General features: G+C 41.3%; 1 protein-coding gene across 2 annotated transcripts in view; it reads left to right on the forward strand.

Annotated features, from left to right (window-relative positions):
* Positions 1-14,883, forward strand: part of LOC115153209 (apoptosis-stimulating of p53 protein 2) — a 52,346-nt gene that overhangs the window by 7,924 nt on the left and 29,539 nt on the right. For both annotated transcript variants that reach the window (XM_029698408.1, XM_029698410.1), the window contains exons 2-3: positions 8,041-8,188; positions 10,425-10,538. In XM_029698408.1, coding sequence (XP_029554268.1) covers positions 8,041-8,188; positions 10,425-10,538 — 262 coding nt within the window. The remainder of the gene's footprint in view (positions 1-8,040; positions 8,189-10,424; positions 10,539-14,883) is intronic.

Genomic DNA, 14,883 nt, shown 5'->3' on the forward strand with positions numbered 1-14,883 from the left:
TCAACCGATCCCGTAGAGGTTAGCTTGTCCCTTCTAAAATATGAATAAATGGGATTGGGGTTGTTGCTCAACTCATTTGCCTAGTTAAATAAAAATTAAAAACAGTTTGTCTAGGATAGGGAAGAATAAGATTCTTGTTAGTTGGCTCATTCTGATTAATTTGGCTCCCATTTGTCTTTTCTCTTGTAGAAGGCTCATAGTTGCCTCCCATCACAATATAATATGCAGAATGGAGAGACCATGAAAGGAGGAGTTTGGAGGGAAACATGGTGCAGTGCAGACAGAGACTGGAGGTTATGCTGAATTTATGTAGGGAGTGACGTAGCCTACTGCAGACTACAGCACAAGTTGTTAGCTACTGCTCTCACCAATGACCTTCTCTCCTCTGTCTTCCCCTTTAGTGGAGGTAGATTAGGATTAATGTACAGATTATTCTGCCATGCGTAGATGAAAAGGAATAATGTATAGAGTATTCTACCATGCGTAGATGAAAAGGAATAATGTATAGAGTATTCTGCCATGCGTTTTTGAAGGACTGCCCAGCTGGAGCAGAGCCAAGTCTTCAGGCCCAGAGTTCTGCAGAGAGGACGAAAAACAGATGCACACACTGAGAGATGCAGACTGTCTTGATGCAGTCTATTGACTTCCTTAGAGGGGGCTCGCTCAACAAGACCTAGCTGGATCGCTTTATCACCCCAGGAATATATATAATGGACAGAGACTGTGTGCGCTTGCATATGTGCGTGTGGGACCCGGCAGCATGTCGTAGGTAGCTCTGACTAGGTGCACACAGTGGTATTGATGTTTGCTCTCTAAGCAGGCCTTTAGTTATTTCCTAGTTACTTTGACATTGAAGTCTATAACTCTTACTGTGCCTCATGTTTAGTCCTGGGGATCTGATAATGGAAACTGCTAAGGGGACAGTTTTGATACCCCCCCTCCTCTTCTCTCACGGTAACTCAACAAAATAGATATTGAGTTTGTACTAAAGGTGAATAACATACAGTAGTATTGACCCTTATTTTGGGTCATCTACAAGGTTTTAGGTGTGTGTGTGTGTGTGTGTTTGTGAGAGAGAGAAAAAGGCACAGAATTGACAATGGTCAATCTTGTTTGGAAGGGCAGCAGGATGTAGCATGCACGCAACACACACACGTGCACACAGGAACCCCCTGGGTCGTGGTTGAGAGGGTACGGTAGTGTCATCAGCTGTGGCTGCTCCTGCTCTCAGAAGTGCTTTCATAAAATGAATCACAGACAGACAGGGTTTGATGTTGTTCTGCTACCAGCGGCTTTCATCAGACAGACCCATGCCTGTCAAGTCACAACAGAATATTGTGTGCACCTGCAATCTATAATTTGACTGGCAGCTGGCACTCTCTTTTAGGACATTATTCGAAACCACCCATATTCCTCAAGCGGGTAATGCAGCACAGCATCTGGTTCCATCCCCCCTTTTTTTGGTAATGATACTGAAAGTAAACCTTCACTTTCAGGGCTGATATACTAGGCTATGTTTTTGATAGTGTATAACTATTGTATCTTAGCAATTGTTCCTGATTGCTGATCTGTGCAGGTTTTTGTCCCTGAAGTGTCTTATCTCCATTCAGACCACGTAGTACCCTTGGCCTGTGTGTTACTGGAGATCTACGGTGATGCTGAAGCTGCTACACTCTCTCTTGGTTGAAAGTGTTAAGGTTTAGACTAGTACAGTGGTTCCCAACCGGGGTACTAGGACCCTGGGGGTACTTCGCCTATCCCCAGGGGATACTTGAGAAGACTCATGAGACCATAGTCTTACTGGTAAAATGCACATGAGGGGGTACTTCAGGGTTACTCTGAGCAGAGCCTAATTCAGTTGGTGGTACATTAACCGAAAAAGGTTGGGAACCACTGGACTAGTACAATGCTTTTTTTATGGCTTGGGTTAATTGTTTTGATACTGAATAGCAATATCAGGTTAATGTAGGCCTATTTGTCTTAGATATTTTTTGCTCTGCTTTGTTAAACAGCTGTTATGCTGTTTTGTTATTTCTTAATCGGCTCATCAAGTTTTTATTGACCTGTGTTTATTTCTCTGGCTGTGGCGTTAATTAATATTTTAATGAGCTCTGGGGTAGTGTCTCAACACCACTCTCCACACTTTAGTGCAATTTTCTACTGCACTTCCACTCTCCCGTTCTGCTCTAGCGTTTGTATTAACTTCAACATTATTATAGATCACGTTGACATAAGAGAATGAGCGTCATAGAAAATTGTTTCATCAGGACATTGAGAAAATAAATGGAATTTACAGGTAACTGCCAAAATAAAGGAAACGCTAACAACTTGACTTAATAGGGCATTGGGCCACCACGAGCTGCCAGAACAACTTCAATGTACCTTGGCATAGATTCTAGTGTCTGGAACTGTATTGGAGGGATGTGACACAATTCTCCCATGAGAAAGTCCATCATTTGGTGTTTTGTTGATGGTGGTTGAAAATGCTGTCTCAGGCGTAGCTCCAGAATCTCCCGTACGTGTTCAATTTGGTTGATCTGGTGATTGAGACACACATACCCTTTAAACCCCCTATGGTCCTTTGAGACCCCCTCTTTGAAAGTCACAGATCTATCCTAGCCATGGTAGCCAAAAAAATGGGTAACTGGGCATTTCTATACATGACCGTAAGCATAATGGGGTGTTATTTGCTGAATTAACTCAGGAACCACAACTGTGTGGAAGCACCTGCTTTCAATATACTTTGTCTCCCTCATTTACTCGTGTTTCCTTTAACTTTTCAAGTTACCTGTATGTGCTACTTGTTGGCAACAAATGGGCAATATACAGGCCATAATATGCAGTACTGTATATTTTTACTATCCACCAATCCTCTCTAATCTCTTCCTCTTCCTCTCTCTCGTGATATATTCAGAAGTATTTTACATACAATGGATTTTGTGTGAAAGGGAGGGAGAGATGGAGGGAGGTGGATGAAGGTCAGGAGCAGAAGCCACCAAGTGCCAACTCATCCAGTGTAGGCTGAGAGAGAGTGCAATGGCATGGTCTGTCTGGATCATTAACTTTAGTGCTGAGCCCCAGAGGGCTTAACCTTATGTCACAACTCTTTCGCTCTCTCTCTCTCTCTCATTTCACTCCCTCCCTCCCTCCCTATCTCTCTCTCCTAACATTAACAGGGTCCTCTGGATGTCCTACATTCCTTGCAAGAGCTGATGTTGTCAACTGCTGCCTGTAGTGATTTCTGGGTGACTTGTCCTGTCCTGCTGGGATTTAAAGCACATTTGTCCTCCTGTAAAAAAGGGCTAATCTATTGCATTGAAGCGTCAAAGGCAACTCCATGCTTGTCTTACATGATTTGTTGCCCCACACAACAACCAAGCAGCCATAAACAATCATGTATCTGGGTCACTGTTATTTGAAACCTTTCAGAGCAAATCTGGCAAACCCCTCCTGCAAAGCTGAAGCTTCTACTCTCCTAGAGCTGTTGAATGATCCACACACGCTGTAGTCCAGTGGTTCAAAAATCAAATCAAATTTTATTGGTCACATACACACATTTAGCAGATGTTATTGCAGTTGTAGTGAAATGCTTGTAAAGAAGTGGAGTGCTGGCTCGAGGTTGAGGTTTCCCTTCTACGCAAAGGCTGATCCCAGATATTTGGCACAGATCTTGGATAAGATTTAAGCACAGATCTAGGACCAGGACAAAAAAACAACAGCAACTAAAAACTGTTCAGAGTTTAGGAACTTAATGAGGGCAGGGGGCTCCCCTTTTAGGTGACGTTTGTGAAAGATTTGTCTGTCATTGTTAACCCTTTCTCTTTATCTGGGGTGGTACTTTGGAGGGTTGGCCATGAATCACTGAAACCACTGTGACCCTTTCATTTACAACCCCCCCCCCCCCCCCATCACCCTACTGTAGTAAGCCAAGCATGAGCTATGGCTTATTACCTAATTGTTCTATAAAGTGTCCATTTGCGTCCTAATTTACCAAAGCTATTGGTTAGGTCTGGACCACCGAGATTATCTGCATCATCAGCAGTGATTTTAATTGTTTGTATTGGGCGGTTGCTTTTGATTACTTACACCTGCACATTTAAAAAGAGAGAACATTTATTGTTAGAATAGACTCTTAGAAGTATGGCTACCTAGTTAGGACAATGTCAGTGTTCTGAAAAGACAGAATAAGTGAATGGAATGTAGTTGATGCCTTTTTGGAATCTGCTCTAACCGTTCTGGTGCTCTCACATAAAGCCACACAAGGATAGGAACCCATTTTAGACCATTGAGATGCAGTGACGTGTGTGGAGCCCACTCTTTTGAACATTGTGCCTTCGGAAAGTATTCAGACCCCTTGACTTTTCCACATTTTGTTACATTACACCCTTATTCTAAAATGTATTTAAAAAACAATACCCCATAATGACAAAGCAAAAAGTTATTTAGAAATGTATGCTAATTCATACAAAATAAAGAATCATACCTTATTGACATAAGTATTCCGACCCTTTGCTATGAGACTCAATTGAGCTCAGGTGCATCCTGTTTCCATTGATCATCCTTGATTTTTCTACAACTTGGAGTCCACCTGTGGTAAATTAAATTGATTGGACATGATTTGGAAAGGCACACAACTGTCAATATAAGGTCCCACAGTTGACAGTGCGTGGATATCATAAGGTGAATGCACCAATTTGTAAGTCGCTCTGGATAAGAGCGTCTGCTAAATGACGTAAATGTAATGTCAGAACAAAAACCAAGTCATAAGGTCAAAGGATGTGTCCCTAGAGTTCCGAGACAGGATTGTGTTGAGAAACAGATCAGGGGAGGGTACCAAAACATTTTTCTGCAGCATTGAAGGTCCCCAAGAACACAGTGGCCTCCATCATTCTTAAATGGAAGAAGTTTGGAACCACCAAGACTCTTCTTAGAGCTGGCCGCCAGGACAAACTGAGCAATCGAGGGAGAAGGGTCTTGGTCAGGGAGGTGACCAAGAACCCAATGGTCACTGACAGAGCTCCAGAGTTCCTCTGTGGAGATGGGAGAACCTTCCAAAAGGACAGCATTCCACCAATCAGGCCTTTATGGTAGAGGGACCAGACAGAAGCCACTCTTTAGTAAAACGCACATGACTGCCCGCTTGGAGTTTTGCCAAAAGGCACCTAAAAACACGATTCTCTGGTCTGATGAAACCAACATTGAACTATTTGGCCTGAATGCCAAGCGTCACATCCGTGCTCTTACGGGAACTGTCAACTGTAGGACCTTATATAGACAGGTGTGTGCCTTTCCAAATCATGTCCAATCAATTGAATTTACCACAGGTGGACTCAAATCAAGTTGTAGAAACATCTCAAGGATGATCAATGGAAACAGGATGCGCCTAAGCTCAATTTCGAGTCTCAGAGCAAAGGGTCTGAATACTTATGTAAATAAGTTATTTCTGTTTTAACATTTTTAATACATTTGCAAAAATGTCAACAGTTTTTTTGCTTTGTCTTTATGGTGTATTGTGTGTAGATTGATGAGAAAAACAATTTAATCCATTTTAGAATAAAGCTGTAATGTAACAAAAAAATTGAAAAGTGAAGGGATCTGAATACATTCCGAATGCACTATACACTTAGTGTACCAAACATTAGGAACACCTGCTCTTTCCATGACAGACTATCCAGGTGAAAGCTGTGATCCCTTATTGATGTCACCTGTTAAATCCACTTCAATCAGTGTAGATGAAATGGAGGAGTCAGGTTAAAGAAGTAATTTAAAGCCTTGAGACAATTGAGACTTGGATTGTGTATGTGTGCCCATTCAGAGGTTGAATGGGCAAGACAAAAGGGGTATGGTAGTAGGTGCCAGGTGTACTGGTTTGAATGTGTCAAGAACTGCAACAGTGCTGGGTTTTTCATGCTCAAGTGTCCCATGCATATCAAGAATGGTCCACCAGCCAACTTGACACAACTGTGGGAAGAATTGGAGTCAACATGGGCCAGCATCCCTTTGCAATGCTTTTGACACCTTGTAGAGTCCATGCCCTGACAAATGTAGGCTGTTCTAAGGCCAAAAGGGAGTGCAACTCAATATTAGGAAGGTGTTCCTAATGTTTTTTTTTCTTCTTCAGTGTGTTTATATGGACACACCTACTCATTTAAGGATTTTTCTTTAGTTTTACTCTTTTCTACATTGTAGAGTAATAGTGAACACATCAAAATTATGAAATAACACGAGAGCATGTAGTAACCAAAAAAAGTGTTAAATTAATTAAAATGTATTTTATATTTGAGGTTCTTCAAAGTAGCCACACTTTGCCTTGATGACAGTTTTCTACACTTGACATTATCTCAACCAGCTTCATGAGGTAGTCACCTGGAATGCATTTCAGTTAACAGGTGTGCCTTGTTAAAAGTTAATTTGTTGAATTTCTTTCCTTTTTAATGCGTTTGAGCCAATCAGTTATGTTGTGACAAGGTAGAGGTGGAATACAGAAGATAGCCCTATTTGGTAAAATACCAAGTCCATATAATGGCAAGAACAGCTTAAATAAGAAAAGAGAAATGACAGTCCATTACTTTCAGACATGAAGTTCAGTCAATCTGGAAAAAGTCAATCCGGGAAAAACGTTTAAAGATCCTTCAAGTGCAGTTGCAAAAACCATCAAGCGCTGTGATGAAACTGGTTCTCATGAGAACCGCTACAGGAAAGGAAGACCCAGAGTTACCTCAGCTGCGGAGGATAAGTTCATTAGAGTTAACTGCACCTCAGATTGCAGCCCAAATAAATGCTTCATAGAGTTCAAGTAGCAAACACATCTCAACATCAACTGTTCAGAGAAGACTGCGTGAATCAGGCCTTCACGGTCGAATTGCTGAAAAGAAACCACAACTAAAGTAAACCAATGAAAAGAAGAGACTTGCTTGGACCAAGAAACATGAGCAATGGACATTAGACCGGTGGAAATCTGTTCTTTTGATCTGATGAGTCCAGATTTTAGATTTTTGGTTCCAACTGTGTGTCTTTGTGAGACGCAGAGTAGGTGAACGGATGATCTCCGCATGCGTGGTTCCCACCGTGAAGCATGGAGAAGGAGATGTGATGGTGTGGGGGTGCTTTGCTGGTGACACTTTCAGTGATTTATATAGTAAAAAAATATTGTAAAAAAAATATTTAAACAGCATGCATAATCAGAAGGATAGCTAAATATTTACCAGGAAAAATTATTCAGCAAATAACACAAACATTAATTGAGAGTCAGGTGAACTACTGTTCTGTGGTCTGGGGAAATGCATCATCAAGAGAAGTTAGGAGGTTGCAGAATGCACAGAACAAAGCAGCAATGATTGTTTTAAGGTGGAGATATGGTTCTTCTGTTGCAGTCATGCGCAAAGTTCTTGGTTGGTCATCAATCGACAAGATAATTGAAAAAAACATGCTTATTTTATTTTATAATATACATCATTTAAAACGGCCAAGTTCTATTCACAACGGTATTTAGTTGGTAAGAGACAGACATTCCGTAAATACTAGGAATAGATTGTCCACTATCTATGCGTTATCCAGACAGAAAAGAGAAATAGGCAAAAGAACATTTCGATTTAGAGCAATAAAGAAATGGAATAAATTAACTGAGAAAACCAGAAACCTTTCAATATATACATTTAAACATTATTTTAAAACAATTTTAAATATAATACATAGAAATGTTGTGGGATTATAGTAGATGAAGAATCAATATTTTTTAGATTGAGTATTTATTGGATCATTATGTTAGTATATTATGTATGTTTGTAGTAGTGTGTTATATGTGAAAATGTGTTCGTATTGTAAATTGTATGTTAATGTTTAAGGACTCTTGGAAGATTAGTCCAAATGGGGACTAAATGAGATCCAAATCAAATCCCTCATTTACTTGTGTTTCCATTATTTTGGTTCGTGTGCGCTACTTTCAGAGCTACTGGCTAAAAACTATACAAAAGTACTGGGAATCGCTTTAAAGGATGTCATCATGTTAATATCCTGTTTTTGTCTCTCTCTACCCCCCAGATGTTCTTGACAGTGTACCTCAGTAACAATGACCAGCATTTTACCGAGGTGCCCGTTACCCCGGAGACGCTGTGCCGGGACGTGGTGGAGCTGTGTAAGGAGCCCGGAGAGACAGAATGCCACCTGGCTGAGATGTGGCGCGGATCTGGTGAGCCTTTTCCCCTTTACACCTGTCGATGCCTGTCAATCTGACAACTAAGACCTGTAGAGGCCTGTGAAATAAGGAACCTGGACCAATAATAATACCTATGATCTAGTGATTACGTGAGGAAAACACATCTAGGCTAATCTTCTAATCAAACTTCAAGAGCATATGAAACATAAATAGGGAGAGTTTTGAGACAAAATACGATTTTGGAAAGCACACAAAGAATAGAGGTGTGCTGACTGTGTGCCAACTGGCCAGACTTGTATGCCATCTGTAAATATGACTACAGTTGTTACATTTACGAGCCTAGTTGGTTTAGCCACGGAAAAAGTCAGGAACCTTCTCACTAGCCATGCTTGGCAGAGATAATGGATGGGCTGGACATGCCGAGAGATGAGTTCGGATTGGTCTGCTATGTAGCACGCTTCTGTCTAATAACAAAGGGCTACTCTATATGTGTAGGTAATCCTTTCTAACACAGCTTTTTTTAAGATATCACAATTAACTACAAAAGTGTTGCTCTCCACTTTCTGGAGGACAGTTTTGAAATCAGTGGAATGCCCAGTGGAAACAGAGTATGATAGCCAAGGAGATGGAGAACATTCTGGCATTTGATTGCAAATATGTCAAGGGAGTCAAAGAGAACACACAGAAGGCTGTTGTATAAAACACCTGTCTCCAGATTACATCTTAAAACTAAGGGCAACCATGGCATCTGTGACAGAGAGGGAGAAGAGTTCATCCATGGATATGGGTAATTGAGTCCAGTTAGCTACATTTTCAGATATTATAAGTTTCTCTAACTTTGTCCGAAAGTCGTTTCCATCAAGTTAAAGCGTACTGTTAGCTAGCCAGTTAACATTACCTAGCTGGCTCGCTAGCTAAAGTTACACGTATGATCTGTGTAGTAATATTATTCGTATCTCAGAGCCATTTGCATTGCTAAATGTCTAAACAAAAGACTCCACTATGCAAGGTACCATTTCACTGCACCGTTTACACCTTCTGTATCCTGTGACAAATACATTTAGATTTTAGTTGATATAGTGTGTGTTTACCAGAGATAGTAATGTGAAGAACAACATGATCTGCACCAAATTCAAATTAGGATGCAACGTTAGGCCAAGTTCTAAAATTCTCTGGGAGATTGCCCTGCTTTTATTTCGTCATGATCACGTCCGTAAACTATTTTCTGTAATTAGCTTGCCATCAACTTGTTGTGCGTTTATTTTCTTGTAATAATGAATACAAATTAGCTGAAGTTAAGACGTTGTCAGCTATATAATTTGGTCATTATTTGAACTGCCTAGCCTGCTAACTTAACATTTTGCTAGCTAGCTAACAAGCTAGAAACAAACCAAAACATTGCTTATAAAGTTGCGTATTGTTGCCTGGTTTGCTAGATTGACATATACTAAATTCATTTTCAAACGGATCGGTTTATTGGCGTTAAAATATACCAGTTATGCAACCCACATTACGCACACCTGGCAACCATCGTTATGCACACCTGGACTTCATCAGTACCTTGATTACTTCCCCTTTTATTTAGCTCTCGTAGCCTCAGTTTTCAGGCAGTATTGGTTTGTTTTCATGTTCAGTACACATCTCCTGTTTTGTTAATTTGCCTTTCATTATTGTTATTAAACTCTCCTTCTGCACCTGCTTCCTGACTCCCTCTGTATACATGACAAAGGGCCATTTTCTCAAAAGTGGGATACACGTTTTTCAACTTTCAAAGCAGAATTACTTTCCCAGTGTTCCTCAGCTGTAGTGTATGATGTACTATTTTCTAGCTCTGAGTCTCTACTTTTATCCAATGTAAAAAAAAAAAAAAAACACTATTTCAGGTTTTGCTACTTAAGTCTTGATTAAATGCATATCCTCAAAATGTAGACTAGCCTCCACCAGTCAGTCAGTGTGGTCTGATCGGATTCACAAACCACACGACACATGTCATACGACACACACATTGACTGCTTTTCTTTTGAGACAAAATTACTAACATTTACAGATGAATGTATGTTTGTCCAATGTATGGATGCTGGATTGGCAGTCGCATGCGTGTACATTTTTTCTACTCTTGTCACTTTCCAAATCTTGGGGGGGTGCAATGATTTGATATGGTTTACTGTTTCCACAATATCCACTAACTCGATTCCATAACATCCTAAACCTGTGTGTCTGTTCTCTAGTCTAACCCCTTCTTCTCTTCCCCATCTCCCCTCCCCATCAGAGCGACCTGTAGGAGATGGGGAGCAGATGCTGGACGTGCTTCAGCGCTGGGGACAGCACAGGGCAGAGGTGCGCTTCTTCCTTCGTCACGACCGAGCACCCAGCAGAGAATCAGGTTAGTTCCCAACCACCTAACAGGATGAGATGGATACAGAAGAACAAAAGCATGCCACACACGACACATACAGTACCAGTCAAAAGATTGGACACACCTACTCATTCTAGGGTTTTTCTTTATTTTTACTATTTTCTGCATTGTAGAATTATAGTGAAGACATCAAAACGATGAAATAACACATATGGAATCATGTAGTAACCAAAAAAAGTGTTAAACAAATCAAAATATATTTTATATTTGAGATCCTTCAAAGTAGCCACCCTTTGCCTTGATGACAGCTTTGCACACTCTTGGCATTCTCTCAACCAGCTTCATGATGTAGTCACCTGGAATTTTTTTCAATTAGCAGGTGTGCCTTGTTAATTTGTGGAATTTCTTTCCTTCTTAACTTCTTGGGGCTATGTGGGACGTTAGCATGCCCCCCGTGGTGCACCCTATCAACAGCAGGTGCATTTCAAGAGCGGCAAATTTGAAACCAAATAAATGTCAAAATTCAAATTTCTCAAACATACAACTAACTTACAGCCTTTGAAAGATAAACATCTCCTTAATCTAACCACGTTGTCCGATATCAAAAAGGTTTTACGGGGAAAGCATAAAGTTAGGTTATGTTAGGAGAGTACATTGACAATAGCTGTGTGTAATGTATTGTCGATTCAAAGACAGGCGTCACCAAAACCATAAAATCAGCTAAAATTATGCACTAACCTTTTACAATCTCCATCAGATGACACTCCTAGGACATTATGTTAGACAATGCATGCATTTTTAGTTCTATCAAGTTCATATTTATATCTAAAAACAGCGTTTTACTATGGCGTTGATGTTCAGGAAATCGTTTCCCTCCAATACCGGCAGTCAAGTCATGACAACAAAATAATTAATTAATATTAGAAAACATTGGTAAAATATTATATTGTCATTCAAAGAATTATAGATTTACATCTCTTGAACGCAATGGACTTGCCAGATTTAAAATTAACCTTACTGGGAAATCACACTTTGCAATAATCTGAGCACTGCGCCCAGAAAAATACGCATTGCGATACAGACTAACCGCCATGTTGGAGAGATCTAAAATCGAAAATACTATGTAAATAATCCATTACCTTTGATTCTCTTCATCAGATGTCACTTCCAAAGAATCCCAGGTCCATAACGAATGTAGTTTTGTTCAAAAAAGCTCATCATTTATGTCCAAAAACCTCCGTGTTGTTAGCACATGATCTAAGCCAGCCGGACTTCACTTCACGAACGGAAAAAATATATTTACGTTCATTCAAACATGTCAAACGTTGTATCGCATAAATCATTAGGGCCTTTTTTAACCAGAACATGAATAAAATTCAAGGCGGACCATTGGGTTCTCTTTTAAAATGTTTCGGAATGAGAGTACCCACCATCAACTCGCACGCAAGGTGTCTAATGGGCCATCACAGTTCCAAGGCTCTTCTTCAGTCAGATCTCAGAGTAGAAGACTCAAAACACTTTGTAAAGGCTGGGGACATCTTGTGGAAGCAATAGGAAGTGCCAAAATATTCCTCAGCCCCTTTGTTTTTCAATGGCAAAGGCTTAAAGTCAATTCAACACATCAGGTATCCACTTCCTGTCAGAATCTGTCTCAGGGTTTTGCCTGCCAAATGAGTTCTGTTATACTCACAGACACCATTCAAACAGTTTTAGAAACTTTAGGGTGTTTTCTATCCATATATAATAAGTATATGCATATTGTAGTTACTGGGTAGGATTAGTAACCAGATTAAATCGGGTACATTTTTTTATCCAGCCGTAAAAATACTGCCCCCTATACCCTAACAGGTTAATGCGTTTGAGCCAATCAGTTGTGTTCTGACAAGGTAAGGGTGTTATTCAGAAGATGGACCTATTTGGCAAAAGACCAAGTCCATGTTATGGCAACAACAGCTCAAGTAAGAAAAGAGAAATGACAGTCCATCATTACTTTAAGGCATGAAGGTCAGTCAATCTTGATGCAAAAAGCATTACACGCTGTGTTGAAACTCTCATGAGGACCACCACAGGAAAGGAAGACCCAGAGTTACCTCTGCTGCAAAGGATAAGTTCTAGGCTCAGAAATTGCAGCCCAAATAAATGCTTCAGAGATAAAAAAAAGACATCTCAACATCAACTGTTCAGAGAAGACTGCGTGAATCAGGCCTTCATGGTCAAATTGCTACAAAGTAACCACTACTGAAATACATGAGTAAGAATAAGAGACTTGCTTGGGCCAAGAAAGATGAGCAATGGACATTAGACCGGTGGAAATCTGTCCTTTTGGTCTGATGAGTTTGGTTCCAACTGCCTTGTCTTTGTAAGACGCAGAGTAGGTGAATGGATGATCTCTGCATGTGTGGTTCCCACCTTGAAGCACGGAGAAGACGGTGTGATGGTGTAGGGGTGCTTTGCTGGTGACACTGTCAGTGATTTATTTAGAATTCAAGGCACACTTAACCAGCATGGCTACAACAGCATTCTACAGCGATACGCCATCCCATCTGGTTTGCGCTTAGTGGGACTATTATTTGTTTTTCAACAGGACAATGACCCAACACACCACCAGGCTGTGTAAGGGCTATTTAACCAAGAAGGAGAGTGATGGAGTGCTGCATCAGATGACCTGGCCTCCACAATCACCCGACCTCAACTCAATTGAGATGGTTTGGGATGAGTTAGAGCGCAGAGAGAAAGAAATGCAGCCAACAAGTGCTCAGCATATAACTCCTTCAAGACTGTTGGAAAAGCATTCCAGGTAAAGCTGGTTGAGGGGATGCCAAGAGTGTGCAAAGCTGTCATCAAGGCAAAGGGTGGCTACTTTGAAGAATGTGAAATATAAAATATATTTGTTGAACACTTTTTTTGTTTCTTACTTTATGTGTTGTTTCATAGTTTTGATGTCTTCACTATTATTCTACAATGTAGAAAATAGTACAAATAAAGAAGAACCCTTGAATGAGTAGGTGTGTCCAAACTTTTGACTTGTACTGTATATACACATGTTCATAAACACACCAGACAGTGTAAAGACACAGGCCTGTTATCAATTACGTAACAAGTTGTTCGAAAGTAGAAACTCGGATGGCCCTCCCTCCCCACAAGACATGGATTGTACAACAGAAGCCTAAGACCCCCTTGATCCATATATGCCTACAGATTTCTATTACAAATAGAATAAATTATCTTCAAATCCCAGACATGCCTTCATTGACCTAATGCTCCAGGGCTATCATTGTGAAGGGGTGTTCAAATCACATCTCTATAAATGAGTTAGTCTTCTGGTGGTGGGGATCGTCTCAGCCCCTCATTGCGTAACTACTAAGCCCTTGACCCCTCACAGCTTGGATCTGGCTCTGGGATTAGATGGCTGTTTTCCTTTCTGGCCATTTTAGCCTGCTCTTTTTTTCCTCACACTGTTAGCTTGTTTGTACTTAGGCCATGTCTTTGTAGTTGGCTCCCATTGCGTTCTTTCCGATAGTGTCACGTCCTGACCAGCAGATGGAGCTATTGTATTCGTTTTGGGGTCAGGACGTGGCAGTTTTGTGTGTGTGAATGTTTGTTGGTGATTGGGACTTCCAATTGAAGGCAGGTGTGTTGAGTTGCCTTTGATTGGAAGTTCTATATAGGTGTGTGTGTTTTTCTTTGGGGTTGTGGGTAGTTGTTTTTGCACTGCGTTTGTAGAGCCTGTAAAACTGTTGCTGTCGTGATCTTTATTGTTTTGTCAAGTGGATGCTTTACTCTTTTTTTGAATTAAACTATTAGTATCCACAAACCCGCTGCGCCTTGGTCCATTCTTGACGACGGTCGTGACAGAACTACCCACCAAACTTGGACCAAGCAGCAGAGGAACGAGGAGGAAGGATGGACATGGACAGAAATAAGGTTGAGCGTTTCCAGGGCTATGGAGGAGTTTAGGAAACTCGAGAGGCAGCCCCAATAATTTTTTGGGGGGGAGCACAAGGGCAGTTTTACGGGGCAAGAATGGAGCCCCAGGCCAGCTCCCCGCACTAGCCCGAAGGTGCGTGTCTCCAGGCTGGCACGTCCAGTACCAGCCCCACGCACAAGGCGTCTAGTGCGTCAGCCCAGCCTCGCCAGTCAACAGTCACCAGAGCTGCCCTCCAGTCGAAGGTCACCAGAGCTGCCCGCCAGTCGAAGGTCACCAGAGCTGCCCGCCAGTCGAAGGTCACCAGAGCTGCCCGCCAGTCGAAGGTCACCAGAGCTGCCCGCCAGTCGAAGGTCACCAGAGCTGCCCGCCAGTCGAAGGTCACCAGAGCTGCCCGCCAGTCGAAGGTCACCAGAGCTGCCCGCCAGTCGAAGGTCACCAGAGCTG

This window comes from Salmo trutta, chromosome 18, assembly GCF_901001165.1.
Source record: "Salmo trutta chromosome 18, fSalTru1.1, whole genome shotgun sequence".
Lineage (NCBI taxonomy): Eukaryota > Metazoa > Chordata > Actinopteri > Salmoniformes > Salmonidae > Salmo > Salmo trutta.